The sequence below is a fragment of the Loxodonta africana genome, chromosome 23, assembly GCF_030014295.1.
Source record: "Loxodonta africana isolate mLoxAfr1 chromosome 23, mLoxAfr1.hap2, whole genome shotgun sequence".
In the NCBI taxonomy this organism is placed as follows: domain Eukaryota; kingdom Metazoa; phylum Chordata; class Mammalia; order Proboscidea; family Elephantidae; genus Loxodonta; species Loxodonta africana.
Window position 1 is genome coordinate 28,595,688 of NC_087364.1, and position 27,815 is coordinate 28,623,502.

General features: G+C 37.5%; 1 protein-coding gene across 10 annotated transcripts in view; it reads left to right on the top strand.

Moving 5' to 3' along the window:
* The window catches only part of XPO4 (exportin 4), a 188,329-nt gene that overhangs the window by 65,210 nt on the left and 95,304 nt on the right, over nucleotides 1-27,815 (top strand). For 4 of the 10 annotated variants that reach the window (XM_023553113.2, XM_010593941.3, XM_064275361.1 and 1 more), the window contains exons 3-6: nucleotides 78-219; nucleotides 5,453-5,591; nucleotides 20,912-21,028; nucleotides 21,967-22,120. In XM_023553113.2, the coding sequence (XP_023408881.1) occupies nucleotides 78-219; nucleotides 5,453-5,591; nucleotides 20,912-21,028; nucleotides 21,967-22,120 (552 nt within the window). The other 6 variants (XM_064275358.1, XM_064275359.1, XM_064275360.1 and 3 more) reach the window with 6 other exon arrangements.

The window sequence follows — 27,815 nt, forward strand, 5'->3', positions numbered from 1 at the left end:
TTTTAAAATTAATAAATGAAAAATGTTCACAGCAATATGAACTCCTCTTTAAAGAAAGTTTTTTGTTTTCTCCTCAGAAACTAGTAAAGTGGACTATGTCCTTTTTCAAGCTGCCACAGCAATAATGGAAGCAGTTGTACGAGAGTGGATTCTCTTGGAAAAAGGTAGCATCGAGTCACTGCGAACATTCCTTTTAACCTATGTCTTACAAAGACCTAAGTAAGTACACGGAGGAGGTACTGCTAGAATACTTTGCTAAGTTTATGTCTCTATCCTTTTTTTTATTCTTTACCTTTAATGATAGGGGTTTATGGTTAAACTCTATGTAGGGCTCATATTTTAAAAGTCCGTAATACATACATAATTATAGGTTGTTTTGGTACTTAAGAAATGATACCTTTTATTTAAGCTTATGCTCTTAGATTTTGTTTCTCCAAAAAGATTGTGCTGGATATTAGGTTCTGTTGTTGTTGAATTCTGAAGATTTTGCTTATAAATAAAATGGAGATCTTGGACTCAGTCTAAAATCTTTTATACTTTATCTTTTGGTGCTTGTTGGGGGTAGTTATTTCTTTGAACATGTTTTGAGTTTAGAATCATAACTATTGTTAAGATATTGGTGAATATCCCAAGTTGGGGGAGGGGAGCAAGTACAAACCAAATGTTACATACTATGTACATGGACATAATGCATAGAAAAGGTTCTAGAAGAATAAGCACTAAATTCTTTAATAGTTTCTTTTGGAGAGAGACAGGTTTGAGGAATTGGTTGAAAATGAATTTTCTTTTTATGTTGCACACATCTATTGTTGAAACATTTTACAAGATGGTGTACATTTATTGCTTTTATGATTTTTTTGAAAAGTATGAGGAGAATTGTCATCTATACTTCAGCTTGTGGGGAGAAATTAATTTACTACTTATCATTTTTTTTTTAAGTCCCCCCAAATACCAAGTCTTCTTTTAAGAACAGGCAATGTATATTTTATGTTTGCTGTTTGTGCAGTAAATACTTTTTATATAGATGTTAATTTCCAAATTAATGAAGAAGATTTTTGCTATATCATCAGCTATGCTTATATTTAGGAGTGGTGATTTTACATAAATATGCACATAAAACTTTAAATCTAATTCAGCATATACTGTCAGGCTTTTATTCCTGCTGACTGTTCACTAGCAAAGTCTATGAGTTCATAATATTTAATAATAATTACCTAGCCTTCAGCACTCAGTTGTTCCAGGCTCTGATAACTGCTTTACATATACAGAAATACATGAGAGAAAAAAGCTGAGGTTTACTTAGCCAATTAGCATTACAGTGTAATGATATGTGTTCTCTAGATGAGTGAGTGTGTGTGTGTCTGCATGAGAAAGAGAAAAAGAGAGAGAGATGGGGTGGAGGCATATCTTATTTAACAGAGTAAGGGAAAACTTCTCCTAGTTTTAAACCTTTCTCTTCTCCTTCATGCTGGTTTTGTTTACTTATTTATTGTACATTTAGCTTTTTTGGTGAGACCGTTTGAACGTGATGTTAGCTTGCCCTTTTGTTGTTTCCATTTGACCATATTTGCTAGGCCTGACAGAACTATTTTTCTTTTGATCCCTCTGTACATGAAAGAAAGGTAAATACAAGTGAGTAGAAGCCTTGATAAGTAAGTGTCTTGTTGCATTATTTTGTTCATTTCTTTTGCATACACTATAACTCACTCACACACATTAAAAAATTTCTGTTACAGGCAGCAACCATGGAAAAAGATACAGATTTTGTTGAATTTTATTAAAAAATTGTATATGCTTTGATCTTTTCTTACCCTAGTAAAATATTTTTTAAATCAATTTTGATAATCTGCTCTTAGGAGGAATTGTTGAAGCTAAGAGAGACCTTGACATCTATATTTATATGATAAAAGAAAATAAATCTTAAGACATCTATATTTGTAAGAGTTAGTATGTGTAAAGATTTTTTTATATTTTGGCCCACAGGGTGAAGTGTTAAAAAAAAAAAAAAGTTGTCTGAAGATACCTGTTTATGTGACCTTGGGAAAGTGACTTAAAAATCTCTTTACTGTTCCATTTTTTTATCTGTCAGATAGGGACTTGGCACCTGCTTGGTGTGGTTGGTGTAAGGATGACATGGACAGTCAGTCCTGAGCACAGTGTCTGGTTGGCCCTGGAAGCTCTGGCTGCCATTGCCTCCTCCACTGTGAGCTAAGGCAGTATTCCTGAAGGAGTCAGGGCCACCAGGGAGCTTTGACTACACCAGACACATTCTCTTTCCCTTGAGGCTTCTTATTTATCAGAACTGCCCACCTCCCAGCCTGGGAAGCACTGAACTCTTACAGTATGGTAGATTTAAATGTAAGACAAATTTTGATTGTGTATATGTGTGTAGTCTTATGTTATTCAAAATAATGTTGCTCTTAAATATTTTTTATTAGTTCAGAAGCGATTTTTTTTTTGATAGAAAGCTTTTTATTAACGTAGAAAAATATAAAGGTACAAAATACTAGTTTAGAGTAATACTGTGACTTCTGCTTTTCAATATATAATTTTTTAATTTATTGTGTTTCAAGTGAAAGTTTACCATTCAAGTCAGTCTCTCATACAAAAACTTATACACACCTTGCTATGTAACCCTAGCTGTTCTCCCCCTAATGTGATAGCATACTCCTCCTGTTCACTCTGTATTCCCTGTGTCCATTCAGCCAGCTCCTGTCCCTCTCTGCCTTCTCATCTCACCTCTAGACAGGAGCTGCCCACATAGTCCCATGTGTCTACTTGAGCCAAGAAACTCACTCCTCACCAGTATCATTTTCTGTATTATAGTCCAGTCCAATCCCTGTCTGAAGAGTTGGCTTCAGAAATTATTTTAGAGTTGATTGTAGGGTTCCACATTGAAATAGTTTGCTTATATATTTTTAAAAAATTAAAAAGCTTTCAGAAAAGTTGAAGGAGTAGTACAATAAACACCCACATACCCTTTTGCTAGTAAAGGTACAGTTAAGATTTTGTCACATTTGATTTCTCTCTCTCATGCATGTATGCCTCCCTACCGCGAATCATTTGTAAGTATGTCAAAGACTTCATGGTACTTCATCTTTAAATATTTCAGCATGCCTTTCCTAAGAGCATATTTCAGTGCTATTGATACAATTGGTATATATATATGTATAAAATACGTATTCCATATTCTGACTTCCCCAGTTGTCTGAATGATGTTATTTATAGCCTTTTATGGGTTTTTTTTTTGATCTAGAATTTAACTAAAAGTTATACATTGTGTTTAGTTGTCACGCCCTTTTAGTCTCTCTTAATCCAGAGCAATTCTCCTGCCCCCCCCGCCCCCCTTTTTTTTTGGTCTTTTATGACACGGACAGTTTTATATTATAGAATGTCCTACAGTATGGATCAGAGTCAGGTTAAAAATTTTTGGCGTGCTGTATAGGTGGAGTAGAAACCCTGGTGGGATAGTGGTTAAGTGCTACGGCTGCTAACCAAAGGGTCATCAGTTTGAATCCGCCAGTCGCTCCTTGCAAACTCTGTGGGGCAGTTCTACTCTGTCCTATAGGGTTGTTATGCGTCGGAATCGACTTGACGGCTCTAGGTTTGGTTTTTGGATATAGGTGGAAGACTATAGGTAATGTAGTATAGAATAATACATAGGGAATGTGATATGTTTTGCCATGATATACAATAGTGAGCTTAGAGTGGGCAATGTATCTTGGTAAATACAGTTGAACAAGTAGTAACAGATGTGTGTGTGAGTGGTTCAGTGGTAGAATTTCCATGTGGGAGACCTGGGTTCCATTCCTGGCCAGTACACCTCATGCACAGCCATCACCCATCTGTCAGTAGAGGCTTGCATGTTGCTATGATGTCTGATAGGTTTCATGGCACTTTCAACTAAGACAAACAAGGAAGAGAGGCCTGGCGACCTACTACAAAAGATCAGCCACTTGAAACCTTATGTATCATAGTAGTCTGAACCACAGCTGATCATGGAGATGGGACAGTACTGGGCAGTGTTTCGTTCCATTGTGATGGAGTTGCCATGATTCGGGGTGACACAATGCCAGCTAACAACAGCAGCAAAAGATGTGTACATGTCATGTGAGGATGGTATAGGAGCCCACGTTAGTAATATACAACCAAATCTAGAAAAGGGGTCAGGGAATGCTTTCTGGAGAAAGTGACATCAGATTCTTGACAGGGGGAATAGAAGTTCAGAAGCCTGGAATTACAAGAGCATGGTACCAGAAACTGAAAGAAGTTCAGTTTATCTGCAGGTTTGAGCATACGTGGAAGAGGAGATCAGAGAGGGAAGGGCACATTTGGTGTGATCACAATTTATGTCCAAACTGGGGCACTTTTGAGAGTGAAAGAGAGCACTACTAGTGATTATGCTAGGTCAACAGGTAAATTGGGATTCTCCCAGGAAAACTGAGATAGGTCATACTACTTACAGGCCGTGTTAAGAGTTGGAGTTTTATCCTAAGGACGCATGGTTTTTGTGTCCTTGTGATCATCTGTAGGTTGGATTATAAAGTTCAAGGTTATGTTTTTCTTGACCTAACCATTAGGAAAAGATTTTGAAGAGGCACCAAGTTTCTGTGCCCTTATGGTTGAATAGGCTTTGTAGAATGCCTCAACTTGGGATCGCTGCTTCTGCTACCACACGGAGGAACCGAACCTGGATATGAAATTTTGAAAAGCTTCTTCGAATTTGTAGGTTTTTATAATATTGTGTCTTGGATAGCTAGCATGTTACCTCTTCATAGTAAAGGAAAATGGGACTTAAAATTATACTACTGGCTAGAGATGAATGTTAGATCAGATTCTTACCTCCTTATCAGTGGGATCTTAATCTGGCTTTTAGTGATTTTTTTTTTTCCCCAAAATATTTAACAGGGAACTAACTTACATCTATTAAACACTGCCTGAAGCAGCTAACACTTATATAGTGCTTAATATGTACCAGGCACAATTATAGGAACATTTAATCCTTATAACAGCTCTAGTACTATTATTGTCCCCATTTTACAGATGAAATAACTGAGGCTCAGAGGGCTATCTTACCCAAGGTCACATAGGTTGTAAACAATAGAGCCTGGGTTTGAACCCAGGTATTCTGGCTTTGGAAACCCTGGTGGCATAGTGGTTAAGAGCTACGGCTGCTAACCAAAGGGCCAGCAGTTCAGATCCACCAGGCGCTCCTTGGAAACCCTATGAGGCAGTTCTGTCCTGTAGGGTCGCTATGAGTCAAAATCGACTCGACGGCATCGACTCGATGGTTTGGTTTATTCTGGCTTTGGAGTGTGTGCATAACCAGTTGGCTATACTACTGTCAAATGTAAACAGTGTTATCAATAGCTTCAGGCATAGTGGGAAACGTGGGAGTATTTTTATATTGGATTTAGGGAAATTTTTTCACAATGGTTTTTATGTTTTACAGCCTCCAAAAATATGTTCGGGAACAGATTCTGTTAGCAGTAGCTGTAATTGTAAAACGAGGATCATTAGATAAATCAATTGACTGCAAAAGCATTTTTCATGAAGTCAGCCAGTTGATAAGTAGTGGCAATCCCACTGTGGTAAGTGTGCTAACTATTTACATTTGTAAATATTTAAAATTTTTATTTTTTATTATACAGGTAACATTATAACAACATTAATAGATGGCTACATAAAAGTGCACAATCCAAATAAATCAAGCAACTTTCATTTGTCCAGGTTTTCTCCTAGTCCTTTTTTATATGCGTGCGTAATACAGATACAGTGTACTTTGCTTTTTGATTTGATTTTGTAAATTTTTTGCATGTTGCCATGGTATTTATAATCATTTTAATGGTTGTAAAATATTATAAATTTCTCATTGCAAAATATATAAAATATTATCTATATTCTTAACCATTTCCCTTCTGTTGAACATTTTCCTCATTTTTAATAAACTTTCATAGCTATTAGTGATTACAGAAACGTACAAATATAAAACGATACCTGACAACAAATACCATTAAATGTTTGCCATACTAATAGGTGAGGTTATATTATGACTTCCAAATGCTACGGTCACCCGGACAGGTTTAAAAATCATGGTTCTTAAGTGAATTACTTTGGAAAGTGTAACTTTTTTCCCCTCTCAGTCTTCTTCCCCCCCCTCCTTTTTAAATAATTTTTATTGTGCTTTAAGTGAAAGTTTACGAATCAAGTCAGTCTCTCACACAAAAACCCATATACACCTTGCTACACACTCCCAATTACTCTCCCCCAATGAGACAGCCTGCTCTCTTCCTCCACTCTCTCTTTTTGTGTGCTTTTCGCCGGCTTCTAACCCCCTCCACCTTCTCATCTCCCCTCCAGGCAGGAGTTGCGAACATAGTCTCAAGTGTCCACCTGATCCAAGAAGCTCACTCCTCACCAGCATCCCTCTCCAACCCATTGTCCAGTCCAATCCATGTCTGCAGAGTTGGCTTCAGGAATGGTTCCTGTCCTGGGGCAACAGAAGGTCTGGGGGCCATGACCACTGGGGTCCTTCCAGTCTCAGTCAGACCATTAAGTCTGGTCTTATGAGAATTTGGGGTCTGCATGCCACTGCTCTCCTGCTCCCTCAGGGGTTGTCTGTTGTGTTCCCTGTCAGGGCAGTGGTCGGTTGTAGACGGGCACCATCTAGTTCTTCTGGTCTGAGGATGATGTAGTCGCTGGTTCATGTGGCCCTTTCTCTTGGGCTTGTAGTCACCTTGTGTCCTTGGTGTTCTTCATTCTCCTTTGATCCCGGTTGGTTGAGACCAATTGATGCATCTTAGGTGGCTGCTTCCTAGCATTTAAGACCCCAGACGCCACTCTTCACAGTGGGATGCAGAATGTTTTGTTAATAGATTTTTTTTATGCCAATTGACTTAGATGTCCCCTGAAACCATGGTACCCGGACCCCTGCCCCTGCTACTCTGGCCTTCAAAGCATTCAGTTTATTCAGGAAACTTCTTTGCTTTTGATTTAGTCCAATTGTACTGACCTCCCCTGTACTGTGTGCTGTCTTTTCCCTTCACTTAAAGTAGTTCTTATCTACTATATAATTAGTGGATACCCCTCTCCCACCCTCCCCCCTCTTGTAACCACAAAAGAATGTTTTCTTCTCAGTTTAAACTATTTCTCAAGTTCTTATAATAGTGGTCTTATACAATATTTGTCCTTTTGCAACTGACTAATTTCATTCATACCTATGGGTAGGAAACGACTTGACGGCAGTGGGTGGGTAATTTCACTCAGCCTAATGGCTTCCAGGTTCCTCCATGTTATGAAATGTTTCACAGATTCCTCACTGTTCTTTATCGATGTGTAGTATTCCATTGTGTGAATATACCATAATTTATTTATCCATTCATCCGTTGATGGGCACCTTGGTTGCTTCCATGTTTTTGCTATTATAAACAGTGCTGCAATAAACATGGGTGTGCATATATCTGTTCATGTAAAGGCTCTTATTTCTCTAGGATATATTCCGAGGAGTGGGATTGCTGGATTGTATGGTAGTTCTATTTCTAGGTTTTTAAGGAAGTGCCAAATCGATTTCCAAAGTGGTTATACCATTTGACATTCCCACCAGCAGTGTAGAAGTGTTCCAATCTCTCCACAGCCTCTCCAACATTTATTATTTTGTGTTTTTTGGATTAATGCCAGCCTTGTTGGAGTGAGATGAAATCTCATTGTAGTTTTGATCTGCATTTCTCTAATGGCTAATGATCGTGAACATTTTCTCATATATCTGTTAGCTACCTGAACGTCTTCTTTAGTGGAGTGTCTATTCATATCTTTTGCCCATTTTTTAATTGGCTTTTTTGTCTTTTTCTAGTATTATGTAGATTTTAGAGATCAGACGCTGATCAGAAATGTCACAGCTAAAAACTTTTTCCCAGTCTGTAGGTAGTCTTTTTACTCTTTTGGTGAAGTCTTTGGATGAGCATAGGTGTTTGATTTTTAGGAGCTCCCAGTTATCTAGTTTTTCTTCTACTTTCTTTATAATGTTTTCTGTACTGTTTATGCCATGTATTAGGGCTCCTAATGTTGTCCCTATTTTTTCTTCCATGATCTGTATTGTTTTAGATTTTATATTTAGGACTTTGATCCGTTTTGAGTTAGTTTTTGTGCATGCAGTGAGGTATGGGTCTTGTTTCGTTTTTTTGCAGATGGATATCCAGTTATGAAAGTCTATTGTGTCAGAAATTAATATTGCCACTCCTGCATTTTTTTTGTTTGTTGTTTGGTCGATATATTTTTTTCCATCCTTTGAGTTTTAGTTTGTGTCTTAAAGTCTAAGGTGTGTCTCTTGTAGGCAGCGTATAGATGGATCTCGTTTTTTAATCCATTCTGCCACTCTCTGTCTCTTTATTGGTGCATTTAGTCCATTTACATTCAGGGTAATTATGGATAGGTATGAATTTAGTGCTATCATTTTGATGTCTTTTTTTGTGTGTTGACAGCTTCTTTTTCCCACTTGATTGTATGTGCTGAGTAGATTTTCTTTATATATTGTCCTTTGCTCATAGTTGTTGTTGTTGATTTTGTTTCTGCTGAGTCTGTATTTTTCCCTTGTATTTTATTTTGATGAGTAGGATAGTTTGTCTCCTTTGTGGTTACCTTATTATTTACCCCTCTTTGTCTAAATTTAAAACTACCTTTTATTTCTTTGTATCGCCGTTATCTTCCTCTCCATATGGAAGGTGTATGATTACATTTCTTAGTCCCTGTTTATTATTTTAATGTTGTCTTCTTTTATATAATAACATCGCCATTACCCTGTGTTGGGCTTTTTTTTTTTTTTTTTGGATTTCCGTGTCTGGGTTGACTTCTGATTGCTCTGCCCAGTGTTCTAGTCTTGGGTCGATACCTGAAATTATTGATTTTCTAACCAAAGAACTCCCTATAGTATTTCTTATAGTTTTGGTTTGGTTTTTACGAATTCCCTCAACTTGTGTTTATCTGGAAATGTCTGAATTTCACCTTCATATTTAAGAGACAGTTTTGATGGATATATGATTCTTGGCAGGCAGTTTTTCCTTCATGTTTTTAAACATGTCATCCCCTTGCCTTCTTGCCTGCATGGTTTCTGCTGAGTATTCCGATCTTATTGTTATTGGCTCTCCCTTGTACGTGACTTTTCTTTTATCCCTTGCTGCTCTTATAATTGTCTCCTTATCTTTGGTTTTGGCAAGCTTGATCGTAATATGTCTTGGTGACTTCGTTTTAAGATCTACCTTATGTGGAGTTCGATGAGCATCTTAGATAGATGTCCTGTCATCTTTCACAATATCAGGGAAGTTTTTTGCCAACAAATCCTCAACAATTTTCTCTGTATTTTCTGTTATCCCTCCCTGTTCTGGTACTGCAATCACTTGGTTGTTTTTCTTGATAGAGTCCCACATGATTCTTAAGGTTTCTTCATTTTTTAAAATTCTTTCTTCTGATTTGTCTTCAAATATATTAGTGCCAAGTGATTTATCTTTGAGTTCAGAAATTCTAGCTTCTACTTGCTCAATTCTGCTCCTCTGACTTTCTATTGAGTTGTCCAATTCTGTAATTTTATTGTTAATCTTCTGCATTTCAGATTGGTGTCTTTCTGTGGATTTTTCCAGCTTATTAAACTTTTCGTTATGTTCCTGAATAATCCTTCTGATTTCTTCAGTTGCTTTATGTGTGTGTTCCTTGGCTTGTTCTGCGTATTGCCTCATTTCCTTCTTGATGTCTTGAAGGGTTCTGTATATTAAACTTTTGTATTCTGCATCTGGTAATTCCAGGAATGCACTTTCATCTAGAAGATCCCAGGATTCTTTGTTTTGAGAGCCTGTTGAGGTGATCATGGTCTGTTTCTTTATGTGACTTGATATTGACTATTGTCGCCGAGCCATCTATAAGTTATTGTATTAGTTTATGCTTGCTTACTGTGTCGTAGCTGCTTGCTTTGTTTTGTTTTGGCATACCCGTATGGGTTGCTTGAGTGAGCTAGCTTGATTATTTTCACTTTTGGAGCTCTGGTGTTCTTTCCCCAGCTGGCTGGAGCTGTTATCAGGTGTATCAGTCTAGGGGTCCGTTCAGTTTTCTTGTATGAATTCAGCTCAGGTTTCCAGGTAGCTGATATCAAGTGTGTGGTACAGGCTCTGTCCTCCAGTCCTAGAGGGGCAGGGGTGATTGGCGTATATACCCGTATCTGATAGCAGCAGGGGATCACACTCTGAACAAGGCAGGGGACTGAGAACCGACCCCCAAGTGTCTCTGAGGAAAACGCGTCTCTGTTCTCTAGAGCGTGCTGGTGGGTGGGCTGTGCAGAGGGACCATGGGCATCCAAAGATTTTGTTGTAAGGGCTGGGAGGTACCAGTTATCCCTGGGCCCTTGTTGTGGGTGGCTGTGCGACCACTGTGGAGCCACAAGTCCTTAGGTCCCTGTTGTGGGTAGGTGAGGACCTTGTTTAATAGGCAAAGCAATGTCAAATGTCAAACACCCACCTCTCCACCGCACCGCTAAAATGGTTGGAGTTTGCCAACAAGAGTCTATTCTCCTGAAATAGGCCCACACAGGTCCATGCAGAAGGGAAAGGTGCCCAAGGTCCATGTACGGTTTATGCCTGGACAGGAGCCGCTTCTCTCCTGAGCTCCCCCGGTTAATGGAGCTAGCAAATTATCTTTTTCCCCCAGTTGGAAATTTTTTCCTTCCCCAAGGCTGGGAGGATGACTCCAGGCGCTCACCAGGGTTTATCTCAGGCTGAGGGATTCAGCCGCTGAAGCTGGTTTGGGGGGGGGAGGGGGCGCGGTAAAATATATGCAAGTACTTAGCTTTTGCCAAGAGCGCCCTTCTCCTCAGGTTCCGGACGTGTGAGTGGGCTATGTGGCTGGCCGCTTCTCCCTGAGGAAACTGCGGCCGAACGCTAGTAACAGCCTGCTGCCGCAGCCGCAGCTGCTCCAGGAATGGTGCCTCAGGGCTCCCCGCGATTCAGGTCTGGCAACTTCTCTCCGCTTCTGAATGGTCTCTTCCTTCCCCTGCCCCTCAGTTCCTGTCTAAGCTTGCCTTTGATGCTCAGGTCTCCCAGCTTGTCACAGATACACTTGTTTCACTTGTTTTTTCAGTTCTTTGTTGTAAAGAGGGCTCAACGGAAGTGTCTGTCTATTCTGCCATCTTGGCTCCGCCCTAGTTAGAAGAACTGCTTTCCACTTTTTGGAGAGCTAGAGTCATGCCCAGAGAGTGAATGTTTGGTTGTAATGACTCTGTCAGAGACAGGAGGATCTTGAGCTGATCAGCCACGATCTTTGATTAGAACTATAGTCTCTAACCAACTGAATGATCTCTAACTCAAGTAGACTTGGGATTGGTAATACCTGGCCATTCCCATTCTCAGGTATTACATTTTTAAATATTATAGGTATTTTTTTCAGCTTCACAGTTTTACTTTTTTTCTTTAATCAGTTGAAAGGTAACTGTGTGAAGCCACACACATTACACCTCCATTATGAATTACTTTACATCTTCAGTGATCCCCTCAGTGAATAGTATGATTTTAATAATATATTTGAGACTTTGAGGTTAAGATGAAGAGAGAGGTATATGTTTAAAAAACTAAGCCTGTTGCCATGAAGTCGATTCTGACTCATAGGGACCCCAAAGGATAGAGTAAAAATGCCCCATAGGGTTTCTAAGGAGTAGCTGGTGGATTTCAACTGCCCACATTTTGGTTAAGCAGCTGAGTTCTTAACCACTGTGCCACCAGGGCTCTGAGGTATATGTTAAGAGGGCCATATACATTGTCCCTTACATTGCACAGTGTCAAGTCTCTTATCCATTCCTAACCCAGTCTACCTGAACGTACACTTACCTTATTGCTGTAGCCATCTTTTCTCTTCTTTCTGGCTGAGACTCCCATTTACAGGGGTCTAGGACTATTTTTTTTTTTAGGACTAGGTAAGCAACCTTGTACAGTTTTTGGAACTTTACCATATAACTTGTATCTCTGGGTGGTGCGAAGGGTTTGTGCTAGACTCCTGTTTTTTCCTTGGAATTCACCAGTGGTTATGTGTCATTTGTTCCTAACCACTCTATTGGGAATAATTTACATACAATTCAGTGCATCCATTTAAAATGTACGCTTTGGTAAGTTCCTGCAATTACAGATAAAAGTGAAACCACCACCATAATCAAGATCCAGAACATTTCTATGTCGTGATTTTTTATTGTGTGGATATTAAATTGTGTTTTATACCATTTTCATGACAAACTTTTTTCTAGACTAGTGCTGTCCAGTAGAACTTTCTGGGTTGATGGAAATGTTCTGTACATGTACTTGCCAACACATAGCCACCATCCATATATAGCTTTGGAGCACTTAAAATGTGGTTAGTGTGATTGAGGAACTGAATTTTATTTACTTGTAATTGGTATAAATAGTCATATGTAGCTAACAACAACCGTACTAGACACTGTAGTTCTAGTAACTTTGATAATCCAAAGGTCTAATTTTATATTCTTTTTACATAATCTTAGTAGTATAAAATTAATTGTTCTTATAATTTTGTTTTGGGTTTATAAAACTAAGAACCTCAAAAATCTGCCTTTTTGAATCATTATGTTTTATGAGTCATTGTGGCTTTATTTTATGCAGTGAGAAGATCTCTTGAAAATAATCCCCTATTAAGATTTCATTTACATTTTTTGAGATGAAAATTATTGGGATACCACTTTTTTACTTATATAAATTTTTATGGTCTTAAAGATCCCTCTTTTGGTAGTCTTAGTCTCCATTTTTTGGTGAAGAGCTTTTCCCTTGAGATACTGATGCTTCAGTGATGCCTACATTAATTGCATAGTGGTAATCTTGTTATTTGCTTGGATTTTTGTTAGCCTTTGGTTCCTGACTAGTGACCACTGTGTATAATACAGTGGTGGCATGCACTGGATGGTCAAGGGAAGAAAAAGTGGTGGGTAGAACTAGCGGGGACAATAGAAATAAAACTGCTCTTTGGAAATATCTTATGCCCTACTGCTCTGAATCAAGTTACTCTTTAGATTTTACTTAAGGGCATCTTATTTCATTTTGATAATTTGAAGTAAAGGACTCAAGCTCATTATAATTGACCAGTACTTAAATTTTAGGAACTTTACCAATAACTCTGGAATTTACATACTTATGACTAATGCTTTTTTTCCCTTACTAGTTTTGATGATCATTGGAATTTCAATACTAAGGTAGAATGTCTATAGCCTGTCCCTCATCCCCCACAGCAGCTTATTGGCACCAGGATGTTGCAGTGAAAGGATCAAGAGTCCTCTTGCCTCTATTAGGAATGAGCACATAACAGGAATTGTATTCTCTTGTTCCTTTCCCTTTGGGTAATTTGACCCAGGACAAAAAGGAGTCCCACTGAAACCTGGCTATTGGATTTTTTTGAGCCACTGAAATAACTGATGTTCTGAGAATGATTGGAACAGATGTAGCTGTTTAGTCAGAGAAGATTTTGCTCTGTTCACAGTGCATATACTTTGGGGATAGTGGATAAATTTAATATCCTCATATAATATTCCAAAACCATATTTCTTAAAGTTGAATTTCTAGTAACGGCTAAAAACATCTATAGTAGTAGGAAATCAATAGTGGGACATAGAACTTAATTTTAGGATTGTAGGGTGAATTCATTTGTTTATTTTTGATGTACTTATTTTGATCACCACATTGAAAACTTCAAACTTAAAAACTATTCTGTACATTTCTACAGCAAGTTAAATGCATACAGTGTGGCCATTGCTGTCTCTCCTTGCCTAGCAGCTTGAAACCAGCTCATTTGGCAGGTCTAAAAGAAATGAGGCTACAGACCAGTAAATCATTGTAACGTATCTTCCTCTTAGACTATTATGAATTTGTGGGAGTGATACAAGAATTTACTTAAGATTTTTTTAGTCTCAGAGACATGAATAGCAGTGGAAGAGAGGTTTTAAACTTCGATAAGAAAGTACCATAAAATGATCAGAATATTGATACAATGTTGACTAGAAACTTACTTTTTAAAGGTGATTTTAAGAGATATTTGTAAAGAAGAGATAATTAACTGATAGTTGTCTATAAATGAAAGAAAAGGTTGACCTCATGAACAATTAAGTTAGGTAACTAACTTTCCCCTCACGGAAATGAGTTGGGAATACCAAACTGGTCACCTTGGCAACAAGCCTCAGAAGGGGAGGGGGCATGATGAGGCCTCCACCCTCCTTACCCTCTGAGGTCTGATTTTTGTCCATGTAGTGTACCACATGGGCTTTGGAGTATACAAATGACCAGCTCAGGGACCTTAACAGTTCTTCAGCTATGGTACTAGGTAGAAGTACAGGTAGCTTAAGTGTCCTGTCCACTTAACTAGGCCTACCTGGACAAGGGGCCTGACAGAAGGTAGACCCCTCCCTCCTTTAAGTTCCTCACCCAGGGCATAGAGTAGGGAGCACGTGGAAGAGTTGAAAACTTTACTTGGACAGCCTTCTCCTAGTTGAGGGGATGCTAAAAAATAGATCCACATTTGTACTGGTGTGCTGTGTGCTTCTTGTAAGTAATAAAAGCCACTTCCCAAGTGCCGACGGTCTGGGAGAATCATGTACGTTGAGACTCTGATCAGAAGGACATGATGTTCATGGAGCAATTCACATTTTAGTTATTAGTTTTTCTGGTGGCCTCCTGGCTAAACTGGGGACAACTTGTGTGTACCTCTCAGTTTTGATTAATGTGTTGTCGTGTAGTTCTGTACAGATACCTGTTGCCGTCAAGCCTATTCCAACTCACAGCGACCCTATAGGACAGAATAGAACTACCCCATAGGGTTTCCAAGGCTGAAATCTTAGGGAAGCAGACTGCCACATCTTTCTCCTTCAGAACAGCTTGTGAGTTTGAACCTTGGATCTTTTGGTTAGCACCCAAGTGCTTAACCACTGCACCACCAGAGCTCCTTCTCCTACAGATAGTTTTATGAAAAAATTATACCTAACTTATAAAATATTTTCCTAAGGAAAAAGATTTTTTTAGACGTGATACAGTGTTCTGTATCTGTATCTGTAATTATGCTTGTTGTAGTTATTAAATCATACATTATTTCATGCATACCTTTTTGGATAAGCTATTTTCCTTCCATGGTTGTGAAAGACCTGCTTCATCTCATTTTGTACCATTGTCAGACTTGGTCTCAATACTGATTTGAGAAAGATATGGAAACTTTCTAAGGAAAGTAGCTATTTTTTTAATTTGAAGCCTGCATTTAAGCTAAATTTTTATTTTATGTTTGTGTGATTTCCTTTGAAAGTGGTAGGCGTATGTTAAATCAACTTTTCAAGCTGTTTAGTTTATCATTTAAGCCTCCTTTCTTCCTCTTGTAATGCTCCAGAGAAGTGGGTGAGAAAGTCACTTGTCTACAGCAGCGCTGCCCCTGGAAGTGATAGGCAAGTTAATCTCTCTTATCACAAGTCTCATTGATGTTTGCTTAGAAGAGCAGCTGAAAGTCTGCTTTATGTATGACAACCTTTCATAAAGTTTATTCTTGGTAATAAAGCTCCTGGGGTAAGAGCCAGGCTATTATAAGAGACAATCCTCTCTCTGAACAAGAGTATTTTATTTTGTCAGCTGGAGTTAGTGTTTGAGTATCTTGTGCTTGTGACAGTAAGCTGGTGAGTAAGGCAAGCTATATCTGAAGTGTATTTTTTCCACTAGCATGGAGTTAATGCTTTTACTAGAAATGGGAAGGGTGCTGTTAGACTTTTACAATGAAGACAGAATTACTTAATTTGTTAGTCAGTGAATTAACTTTTGAATTTTCAGGACCTCAGTGAGAGAGGACATATTAGACTCTTTTATAACCTTGAAACCTCATTGCATTGTCTTCTATTGTTTTACAAATTAAAATTTTCACTTCGAAATTTATAAATAGCTTAAAAATAGGGAACGTATCATTTAATTATTTTTCATTTTTCGATGTGTTAGAATAGTATTGGGTATAGAAGTAAACATTTATTCATTAATCCAAGAAACCATTACCAAGCATCTGATATATTGCTTTGGTTATAGATCTCTGTTTTTAAGAGATCACTTATCTGGTAATTTTAATTTGGTAGAATTTAGATAATAGAAGCAGGATGAACAAGGACTCTTGGCCAAAATAGGTGGTTGCTATTTTTATGACAATGATGAAAATACTGTTGCCACTTTACCTTATAATATAACCTGCGACATTTACGTGTTTGTTTTTTTTTTTATATGCCTTATCTAATTTGAATATTAGAATAATCATATAAATTAGGCAGGGCAAAGAATAGTAGTCCCTTTTGCAGATGAGAAAACTGAGACTGAAGTAGATTAAGTGATTTGTCCACATTTAGTTGAAGAGGTAAAGCTTGTACTGTTAGAATTTAGATTCTCTGACGCCTTGGTCCAAACAGTAAAGTTCATGGAATTGACTATTGAAAGAGGCCCACAGTGTGTTTTTGTTTTATTTATTTTTGGTATAGAATTAATAAATTTTGCTATTTGGTTTCTAACTTGTTGTAAGTGAAAATGATCAGTTCTAGGATGACCTGTTAGTTGTATTCAGATTGCTAACAGTACTGAGTGGTAGACACCAACAGAGGATGACGGGGAGAAACTAGGAAGCTGACATAAATTGAAAAGCATTGGGATTGGGCACCACTTTGTCAAAGGCTGAAAAGCCCCTTATGTCCAAATGGTCACTTTATTAAAACATCACTTAGCAATTGCCTTAGAAAGAATTGTTTCAGAAAAATGTACATGAAGAAAGTTTCATTAAAAATGTTTGCTTGCTGCATTTAGAAAATTGTTAGATATTGACTTAATTCTTCATGCTCTTGGATAAATAAGCGTTGGTCTGTTAATATTAACCTCTTTCAAGTCTAAGATTTGTACTAATGGTATTATACTGGTGATAATTCCTGTTAAATTTAGTATGCCAGTCTTATAGTATGTATACTCCTTATCATTTATTTAGCTAGTCAACTTTGATCTGATTTCATTGAAATTCACCTTCTAAATTATTCACAGCAGCTTTTTTTCTCTGAACTCTCAAGTATCAGAGTCTCTTTCTCTAATAGAGAAATAATATCTAGCCCCAACTGTGACAAAAGGCAGAGAGGGAGCACTGTAGAAAGGGGAGTGGAAGGATAATGTGCTTTGGATGATTGTTGAGACCTGGAGGCTTGAGGTTAACAGACAGGAAATGTGGACAAGGGTAAGAAAGACAAAAGCATGCTTTGCTCATAGGCAGATTTATACTTTATTTTTTCTTCTCTTTCTCTATCTTGGGGAGGAGCTGTCCTCTTTTTTTCCGTTAGGTTTTCATTTTTGGCTTGCTTCCCTAGCGCTTTTCAGTACAATAATACTACACCTGTGGTGACAGTAACTTCATTTTAAGGGGATTTAATTGGTTATTAAATACTGAAAATGAGTAAATACTTGGTAATGAGTCTTAGATACTTTGTGATATGTTTAATTCCTGTGTGAATAGAGAGAAGTACTTTGTTGATACGTATAAGTGCTTTGCTGTCTTAATGTATAATCATTGCTTAATTATTCATCATTCTCCAGATCTATTAATTTGGCACCATTGAACCATACCAGTATAGTATAATTAGGGCTTCCAAATCAAGGAGTGATTAAACTTTCATTACCTTTTAATGCTGAAAATATCTTACTACTGAATTTTAATGATACGAAAGTTGGCAATTTTAGGTAGGGTTAAAACCAGAATTTTGACTTGTGGTAATGTCTCTAACCATACTGTACAATATTTTTATGTATTAAGTCCTTAAGTGGCAAATTTGAAAGTATGCACTTGGTTTTAAAGATTTCCCTTTTCAGTTCACAAGTTAAAGTAGAAAAACTAGAATAAAAAATCTATAGATAAATTGAAAGTGGTGGTATATACATCATATATACCTATACATTAAAAAATTGGAAAGCTATAAATAAATGTTACAGTATTAATCCAGGTATGATAAGATTATAGACAGTTTTATTTTCTTTATGTTTATGTTCTCTCGTTTTTCTAAAATGTGATTAAGTTTTTTTTGTAGGAAAAAAGATTATTTAGAAAAAATTATGTTCAGGGAGCTAAGTCTATAATAAGAATGCATTTTATTCTTAATTCTCTTATATTAAAAATGTACTTTCTAAAATAAATAAGAAAAAATGTACTTTCTTTTATAAGTGACTTTGTACTTCATTAGTCTGAATGTGTGCTGTTTTGTAGGGATACCTTTATTGCTATACATTAGAAGCAAATGTTTTCGTAAATTGCATTATACTGAGGGCTCTTTGTTTGTCTGATGAATTTTGTAGTTAAAAGAGATTTACTTTTAAAAGTCCTTTCTTTTCTCCTTACCCAGGATTCCTTTTTCTGTGCAGTGGTAACTGCAGAAAGGCTCACACCTTCCCTTGGTCCTGCCCCTTTCCTTTACTCATTTCTTCGTGTCTTGACTGTAAACACATGTATGTAATCTTAGGAAATGTTTATTTTCACATAAAAGTAAAGCTTTGTTAGTACGTGTTGTTTTAATCACTAGAGTTGTGCCACTGAAAATTTGAATATGGTCAGAATTTAAACATCTACATTTTTGTGGTGAATGTAGTTTGGCACTAAAAAGCAATTTGTGCCAAGTTGTACATTTCTTGTGGAAAATGATAATTTATATGTACAAATGGTAATTGTTTAAGGAGTCCTTTTGGATTCTTTTTAACTTGAATGTTTTTGTATAAGTGTACATGAATTCTGTGTTCAGTAGATTGACTATTTTGTCTGAGATCCTGAAATTAATTTACTTGTTTAGTAAGAAAGATTTTCTCAAACATTTAGGTGTCTGTTCATAATATTGTGCTGATTGAAGTCTCATTTAGAAAGAATAGCTGAAAAGACTAAAAGACTTAAAAATATGGGGTGATTAAAATGATTTTCAGAGTCATAGGATTTTAAAACTAGAGAGGATCTTGAAAATCATCTTGTTCAAGCCTTGAGAGTTAACTTTTTTTTTAATGAATTTTGTTAATTTGAACTTAATACCGACACTCCCCATGAAAGCCTAACTATATTTGAAAATTGCATTCAGGTTGATTCTGATGTTCAAGTGTACCTGTGAAGTTTTCATTGCTGACAGTAATCATTAGTCACTATTTTAGAAGAAAGCCATTTTTTTAATAATAATTTTTATTGTGCTTTAAGTGAAAGTTTACAAATCCAGTCAGTCTCTCACATAAAAACTTACATACACCTTGCTACATATTCCCAGTTAACTCTCCCCTCCATGAGACAGCCCGCTCCCTCCTTCCACTCTCTCTTTTTGTGACCATTTTGCCAGCTTCTAAGCCCCTCCACCCTCCCAGAAGAAAGCCATTTTTAAACCGCAATTTTGTTAACTAAAAAATGAGATTAGTTTCTAAGATCCTTTTAAACTGTAAAGTGAAGTGGGTAGGGGAAAAACTATTTTATATATAAAAGGCGTTCATGCCTGGTTTCTCAGACCAGGCATCTTTCTCTCTGTATGCCTGGGGCCATGCAACGACCATTAAACATGCATACTTTTCTTGAAGATTTGGAGAGGAGGAACTTTTTAATATTAAAGCAAATGTATATGTTTGAAGTAAAATTGCAATTTTTTTAAAGCTAACCCAGGAGTGTTCAGAGTACTTCTATCATTGTAGAAGGTGACTTTGGGCTCTGTCCCTAGGTTTCCCAGAGAATTCGCATTTACTTTCCTTTTATATTAGAGATTCCTAGTGTGGAAAAGTCTGAGAAACTGCGTTAGTGTATGTGGTAGTGGGCCATACATAAATATCAGTTATACAGTCATGTTTATTTTAGTTGTGAGTAAGTAACAAATAGGAATCTAATTTTTTTTTAACATATATTTTTAAAGGAAAATTCCAAACATATACAAAAGTAGGCAAATACTATAATAGTCACCCATGTAACCATCACTTGGCTTCAACAACATAATTATCAAGTCTTGCCAATCTTTAGGAATTGAATTTTCTGTATATTTGTTAAGATTTGACAAGATAAGCATCTGTAAGGTCAAGGTACTGACATCAGAAGCATTTCCGAACAAAGATGTTGCAGTTGGTGGGTGGATACGACTGTGTTCAGCTGTTGTGTAAGCTTGCATAAATAGTATCATCCTGACTTTAATCTTTCCGTTGTTCAGAGGTAGTGAGCATATTTCTCTTTAACCCCTGGAAACACGCCAAAATAATTTGTATCCCTTTCTCTGTCCATGGCACCTTGACTCTTAAATAGTCTGTGAATAAAATCATTGAGTTGATATTAGGAGTCTTGGGTAGAACCATTGAAAAAGATAATCTTCGTTTTCGATTAAAAAAAAAAACTATTGGGTACTACCTGCTTAATGTTTTGGAGGCTATAAAACCTGTTTTACTTTTTAACTGTTAACGAATGCGTTCTACAGACGTGAGAACATAGAGTCAAACAGACCTGGGTTCAAACCCTGCTGACATTAGGCAAATTAGTTAACTTCCCAAGTCTCAGTTTTTTCACGTGTAAAGTGGGGATGTGGGTTGTTGTGTGAATTAAATGAAATATAACATTTAACATTATTTTAAAATATCATTTGAGCACTGACTGAGTAGGAGTGCATCCTGAGTTAGTCTTAAATGAATTTGTTTAACTGTGAGCTTGAGGAAGTACCATTAATACTTAACGCACAGTTTTTAGAGAGCTAACCTTTATTGTATCATATCTAATTTTCTGACTGATAGTTACAAGATCTAATAGAAGATCTAAAGATAAAGTGAAAGCGTTCTGTTACGTTTGAACAAATGTTTTAAAACAGAGCATTATAAAAAATAATGCCTTGTAATTTTTTCTTATCGAATAATTACAGCAAACTCTGGCCTGTTCTATTCTAACCGCACTATTGAGTGAATTCTCAAGCTCAAGTAAAACTAGCAACATTGGACTAAGTATGGAATTCCATGGTAACTGCAAAAGAATTTTTCAGGTACTGGTATTTTTATTGTTACATTTTAATTACTGGATCATTCACTTTTTACTCAAGCTTTTTCTTATGGGGCAAGAGTATTAATTTTATATAGAGAGCAATAGCCTATACTCAAGGACTTATGATTTCATAGAATGTGGCAGAGTGATAGGTTTGGTGATAATAGTTGATCATTAAAATTACTTGTATAATTCTAGTCAACACAATTTCTAGTCAAAACAAAAAGAAAATACTATTCTAAAGATCCTTAGGTTAGTACTGATTTTAGGTATAACTAATTCAGTTGGTGGGACTTGGCTGGCATAAAAATAGGCCTGGCAGAACGCCAAAGAGGGCCATGTATTTAAAATGTTATTACAGATGGTGTGGGCTCTTTGTCTCATATGTATTGTTTGGCTCTGCAGCAAAGTTATGTGAAGGTATTGGTTTAAATCCTGGGGCTCTGTAGTATAACAACTGACTTCGCCAGCTTTGTAGTGGTGCAATGAAGTCGAAGAATTTTTCTCTGAATTGGTCAAAGACATGCTTCTCTATGAGAACAGCATTTATATCACAGAAAATGGATTCAAATCGATACTCTTTGAAAGCAGACTGGAAAAAATAAAAAAAACCCCGTTGCCATTGAGTTGATTCTGACTCATAGCGACCCTAAGAATAGAGCTGCCCATAGGGTTTCCAGGGAGCACCTGGTGGATTTGAACTGCCGACCATTTGGTTAGCATCTGCAGCACTTAACCACAATGCCACCAGGGTTTCCTGAAAGCAAACAATGATATAAATTATGAGCAGGACTAAAAATGGAAAACATTCTTCAGGAAATAGTATTTTCCATTGGAAATATTAAGGCTTTTATTTGTTTTGTTTTATGGTTCTAGAAAGGAATGCATTTAGAATAAGCATTTGATACAAAAATATTTGTGGTGATTTATTTACTATAGGAAGAAGACCTTCGTCAAATCTTCATGCTAACTGTTGAAGTTCTGCAGGAATTCAGCAGACGGGAAAACCTCAATGCTCAGATGTCTTCAGTATTTCAGCGTTACCTTGCACTTGCTAATCAAGTCTTGAGCTGGAACTTTCTTCCTCCAAATTATATCCTTTCATCAACTGAGAAGTTTTTTTTCATAGATGACTTAATTACTGCTCATAGTAATTTATCTCTGCAGTTGTAAGAATGATTTGGCGTGGCAGGATTGTCAGATCTCCTCATCTAACTGCTCAGGGGGGAGAATCACTATCCGCATCAGCCCAAGGCTGATTCCTGTGAGATGGAAGTCAGACATACTGCCTCTCTCTAACCTTATTCCCAAATCTGACACCAGCTATCCCTCCTGTGGCACTCTCTACTTCTTTGCTGGGCTTGGTAATTTGTTGCAATGCCACACAGAACTCACAGACAATACTCACAATTATGGGGTTTATTAGAGAATTAAGAGGTTACAATTCAAGATCAGGAACCACTCAGGATACAGTTCTTTGGTCAGGACAGCGTCTCCTCAGCCATGTCAGTAGGCACGCCTCTCTCTGGCCCTTGGCCTGTTGGCTTCTTGGTGTCTCTAGGCCCTCATTTGGAGCAAGTGTTACAAAGCTCATTAGCTCCACCACTGAGTGTCTGAAGGCTTGCCACTCCACCAGTAAGCCTTGGCCTGAAGGTGCTCATCTCTCTTGCCCCATGGGTCAGTTAGCCCAGGGGCACCCCACTCCACCAGCAAGCCTCCTGCCTAAAGGCATTCAGTTCTCTCACTCCATGAGTTGACATACCCACTGTAGCCACCTTCCACTGTGGGCCAGGAAGCCCACATCACTGTCTCACACCGGTCTTCTGCTTCTGCTGCCATCTCCTCTGCCACGCCTGCTGCCACTTCTTGCTGTCTTGTGTTTTCTCTGGTGTTACAGCTGTCTGTCTCCCGTCTTATGAGTCTAGGAGGCTCTCAGTGCAGGGACCCCTAGATCCGAAGGACACACTTTGCTCTTGGCTCTTCTTTCTTGATGGTAGTGAGGTTTCACCTCTGTTCTGGGATTGGCTCTCGTTTAAGCCTAGTGGCATGGCAGAATTGACCAATCCCCTTTTTAGGGTTCCATACACCTTATTTGTGTGGTTCCACCTCCCACGAGGGTTCCTTGTACTTTATTTGCATTAGCAAGCTGTCCAACGTGTTTGGTGGGCCATAAGCACCTTACCTGCATAGTCCCCACCCAATCATTTTGTGAAAGTTACAAAGACTATGGCTAGAAGGGCCATATTAAGAAATTCTCTGCACCATAGCAGGTTTTGTAAAACATGTCGTTGGAAGAAAGTAGGAGTGGTTTTAGAAGTGGAATTTAATTGCTTTTATTTTATAATACTACAGTTCATTTGGACTACTTAGAAGATTTAAAATTTTATTTACTACTTTGTAAAAGAGAGTTGAATAAATGGAAGCATTTTTTGGGTAATGAGGCTATTTCCAACTAAGGAATATAGCTTGAGAAGGAAAAAGAAAAAGGCGCAAAGTACGTTTTTATCAAGAAATTGAATCATTTTCTTCCTTCTAACATGTAATTACATTGGATTTGTTTGACTAACTTTAAGGCTGGTTTAGGGTACTCTATGGAATAATTTGATATTTATGGATGGCAATATTGTTCAAGTGTAAGTAATAAAATAGTAATATGGTTATTCTTCAAAGAACTTTTACCGTATAAAAAGATGAAAATTTAATTTTAGAGAATTATTAGTAGTACAGAATAAGTTTTAATGTGTTATAGATATATATCTTGCTTTTTATCAGTTACAAAAATTTGTATTTAGAAAGCAATTCCTTAAAGTTTATGATTTGCTGTTTTGGAACACCTACTTATTGATAGATTGAAAGCAATAATATGTAGTGGCTACCCATTCGTAACGTAGTTGAGCCAGCAGACCTGGATTTAATCTCAGATGACAGTAGGTAAATTACTTAACCTGTCTGTTTTTCCACTATAAAATGGCGATAGGAATTAAATACAGTAATACATTCAAAATGCTCAGGTCTTAGCTAATTTATTGAGTTATTAATAGCCACCTTGAATAAAGAAGTTCATATAGCTATCTGTGTATTGTACCTCTTTCTATATTATCCCGGAAACATAAGACAATTTAATTTAACCTATTTAGATGTCCTTAATCAGTCTTTTTTTGAGGGGCTAGAGGGTCTATTTAGGATAAAAATACAGATGAACAAACAGGAAAGAGATATTCAGCCGTATCAGAGATTTAGGATAAGGCTTACCTTTATTCCAACAGAGCTAAGAGTCACCTACATTCATATATGTAGAAGCAAGGTAATTATTTGTGATTGGTATAACTGGGATTTAAGGGGGTATGGTATGGTGTGGTGTAATTTTTTCCCCTCTATTCTCAAGCTAATACAGTAACATAAAAAAAAAAAAAGCCAAACTCGTTGCCATCGAGTCCATTCCGACTCATAGTGACCCTATAGGACAGAACAGAACTGCCCCATAGGGTTTCCAAGGAACAGTTGGTGGATTTGAACTGCCGACCTTTTGGTTAGCAGCCAAACTCTTAACTGCTGTACCACCAGGGCTCCAGTAATACAGTCACATAGTAGAAAATTAAGTATAAAAGGCTATCTAGGAAAGGAAAGGTGAGTCTTACTTTTCAAACCCTGAGTTTTCCAGTATTCCTTCCCCTAGGAAGTTTTAGTGACTTGCCGCTTTGTGGAGTAGAAGCTTGCAGTGAGGCTATTACTCCCCTCCCCCCGCCACCTCCCCCACTATTCTCTAGACATCTTTCCCCTAACAAACAATTTTATATCTTTGTTAACTTTTTTGTTGTTGTTGAGGCACGTATTTTCTTTTTTTAATTTTCCCTTCAAGTATTGCAATATTATTTTGCTCCAGTTTTTATTAGTAAAAGAAAAAAAGATGTTGAAAAACTTTTGGGACAGATTTAAAAAGTGTCAAGGCATATGGAGGTATCAAAACATTAATTATGTATGTAGGGAAAAATTAAAAGTTACACTTCATATATTGTAGCCAATTTTAAAGTGTCTGTATTAGGGGGGAAATGTAGTTGGCTGAAGAGCGAGTATTTCCTAAAGGGAAACAGTTCTCTGGGAGTTTGGAAACAAAATTTATGTACAGATACACAACACATAAAATATTTTTATAAAGTATTCAGATAAAGCTTTGGAAAACCTGTCATCTAAAAAATTACTACTACTACTACAATATTGCCAAAGAAGATAACATCCTTATTGAAAGAAAAGTATGTTTTGGTCTTGCTTTCAGACTTGAGGATGCCCCAGTTTATGGCTGAAGAGCCATGTTATTTGACCTCACCCCCTAGATATTTGTATAGTAACCATTTGTTGCCTAACTGAACTACATACTGTTATGTATGCCTGCCTTTAAGTGAATCAGCTTGAAGTGCAGGAGAAAGAATCTGGAAGTGGATTAAAAAGTAAGCTTCCATTTTCAGAGCTAATTAAGGAAATCAGTTTCAGGCAACCCAATTCTGATATAATTTCTAATTTTGGTAATTACCTAGAGATCTACCATTCAATCAGAAGGGAAAGAATTGAATATTTACCTCTGTACCTTGAATGAGACTAACGATTAAATTTAACTTGAATGAGACTAACGATTAAATTTAACTTAGTTAGAACATGTTGAGTTAAATTTTTTTTTTTTTTTTAACATTTTGTCTTTTAGGATAGACAGATGAGTAACAAGTAGAGCTTGTAAAATGTGTTCATATATTTTGTATCAAATATATGTAATCATTTAGAATGGTATCATGTTAATGAGGCTGTGTTAAATTGTAATTCCAATCTCTAATCATATTTTTTTCTAACCTCCTTTTTCTGGGTAACTTTATTTTGATATAATTTCAAACATACAGAAATACTGCAAAAATAATTTTAAGAACTCCCATATGCCCTTACCAAGATTCACCAATTGCTACCGTTTTGTCTCATTTTTTATTCTCTCTCTTCCTTCCTTCCTACCTCTCTTTTTCTCTCTCTTTCCATATATGTATGTATATGTATTCATGTGCATGTATATGACTACACATGTATGTATATGTGTATGTGCATATATGTATCTATTAAGCAAACTTTTTCTAAAAAGTTACAGACATCATACCCATTTTCTCTTGAATAATTCACTGTATGTTTATCTAAGATCAATAATTTTTGGGAATTGTGTTTATTGTAAGAAAATGTCTTAGAAAAACAGGAGAATTTTCAAATCAAGGCATTTAACATTGATACATTATTATCGAACTCAGTCTGTATTCAGGTTTTGTCATTTGCCTCAGTAATGTCCTTCCTAGCTATTTTTTTCCCCAGTACAGAAATCAGTTCATTGCATTTAGTTGTCATATTGCCTTAGTCTTCTTTATTCTGGGACAGCTCCTCAGGCTTCCTTTATCTTTCATGTCCTTGACACGTTTGAAGAGTATAAACCAAAAAAACCAAACCCACTGCCGTCGAGTCGATTCCGACTCATAGCGACCCTGTGGGACAGAGTAGAACTGCCCCTTAGAGTTTCCAAAGAGCACTTGGCAGATTCGAACTGCTGACCTTTTAGTTAGCAGCTGTAGCATTCAACCACTAAGCCGCCAGGGTTTATAGGCCAGTTATTATTGGGTCTGTCTGATGTTTCCTCATGATTAGATTTAGGTTATAAATTTTTGTAGTGATACTGTGTCCTCAGTACATTATGTCAGGAAGCCGTGATGTCACTTTGTCACATTTGGGGGAATGCTCACTTTCATCACTTTGTTAAGGCGGTGTCTGCCAAGTTTCACCATTATAAAGTTACCTGTTTCTTGTGGTAGTTAATACACCCATTCCTCACTTATCTACTATCTCATTATCCAACATTTTGCATTTACAATAATAAAAAACCTATTATGTGACTATTTTGTGCATTAATGAGGCAGCGGGCATGGCAGCAACTGCTACGAAGCATCCCCTCTCTTGAGGAGGGTCTCCAGTGGCTGCTGGGAAGCTGGACAGTGCTACCCTGTGCCCTCCACCCTCTCCTGCCAATGGGCTGGCCTCTGTGGCCACGGCCTCTGGATGGACACACAGGTAGCACCAAGCCAGTAGGCTCCTGTTCTAGGTTCCCACCTCCTATGTGGCCTGAGGCCCTGCAGCTCAAAATTGCTATAGGGTGGGGAGGGAGGAAAGAAAGAGGCATCAGAGAGAGTGTTTGGAAAAAATGCTTGCTGAATTGGGCCTGAAGCCTTCGCCTTCGCCTTGGTGGGGTTGGGTGCATGGCCAGGCTCCCAGCACCTTCCCAGGAAGCCCTGAGCCTTGGTGACTCGTCAAGCCTGGAGCTCAGAGCAGGCTCCTGGATCATGAACACAAGGCTTATAAGAGTGGGAGTGGAGCCCTGGAAGTGGCTCCTTGAGGGAAGCTCTGATCCACCACAGGGGGAAGATGCAGTGGTTAAGCCGTGGGTCCTCCAGTCACGTAGCCTAGCTTTATCTCCTCCAACCCTTCTCTGCAGAGGAATAATCCGTAACTGGACTCATCACTGTGATGAGCACATCAGTAAATCTTAGCTGTTATTATTTTTTTTTCCCACTTATATTCAACTTTCTTTTTTTCTTTTTTTAATTGTGCTTTTGGTGAAAGCTCGCAGAGCAAAGTAGTTTCCCATTAAACAATTAATATATGTATTGTTTTGTGACATTGGTTGCCAACCCTGTAATGTGTCAACACTCTCTCCTTCTTGACCATGTTTCCCCTCCTGCCTTCCCATCCTTGCCCATGGGCTGGTGTGACCATTT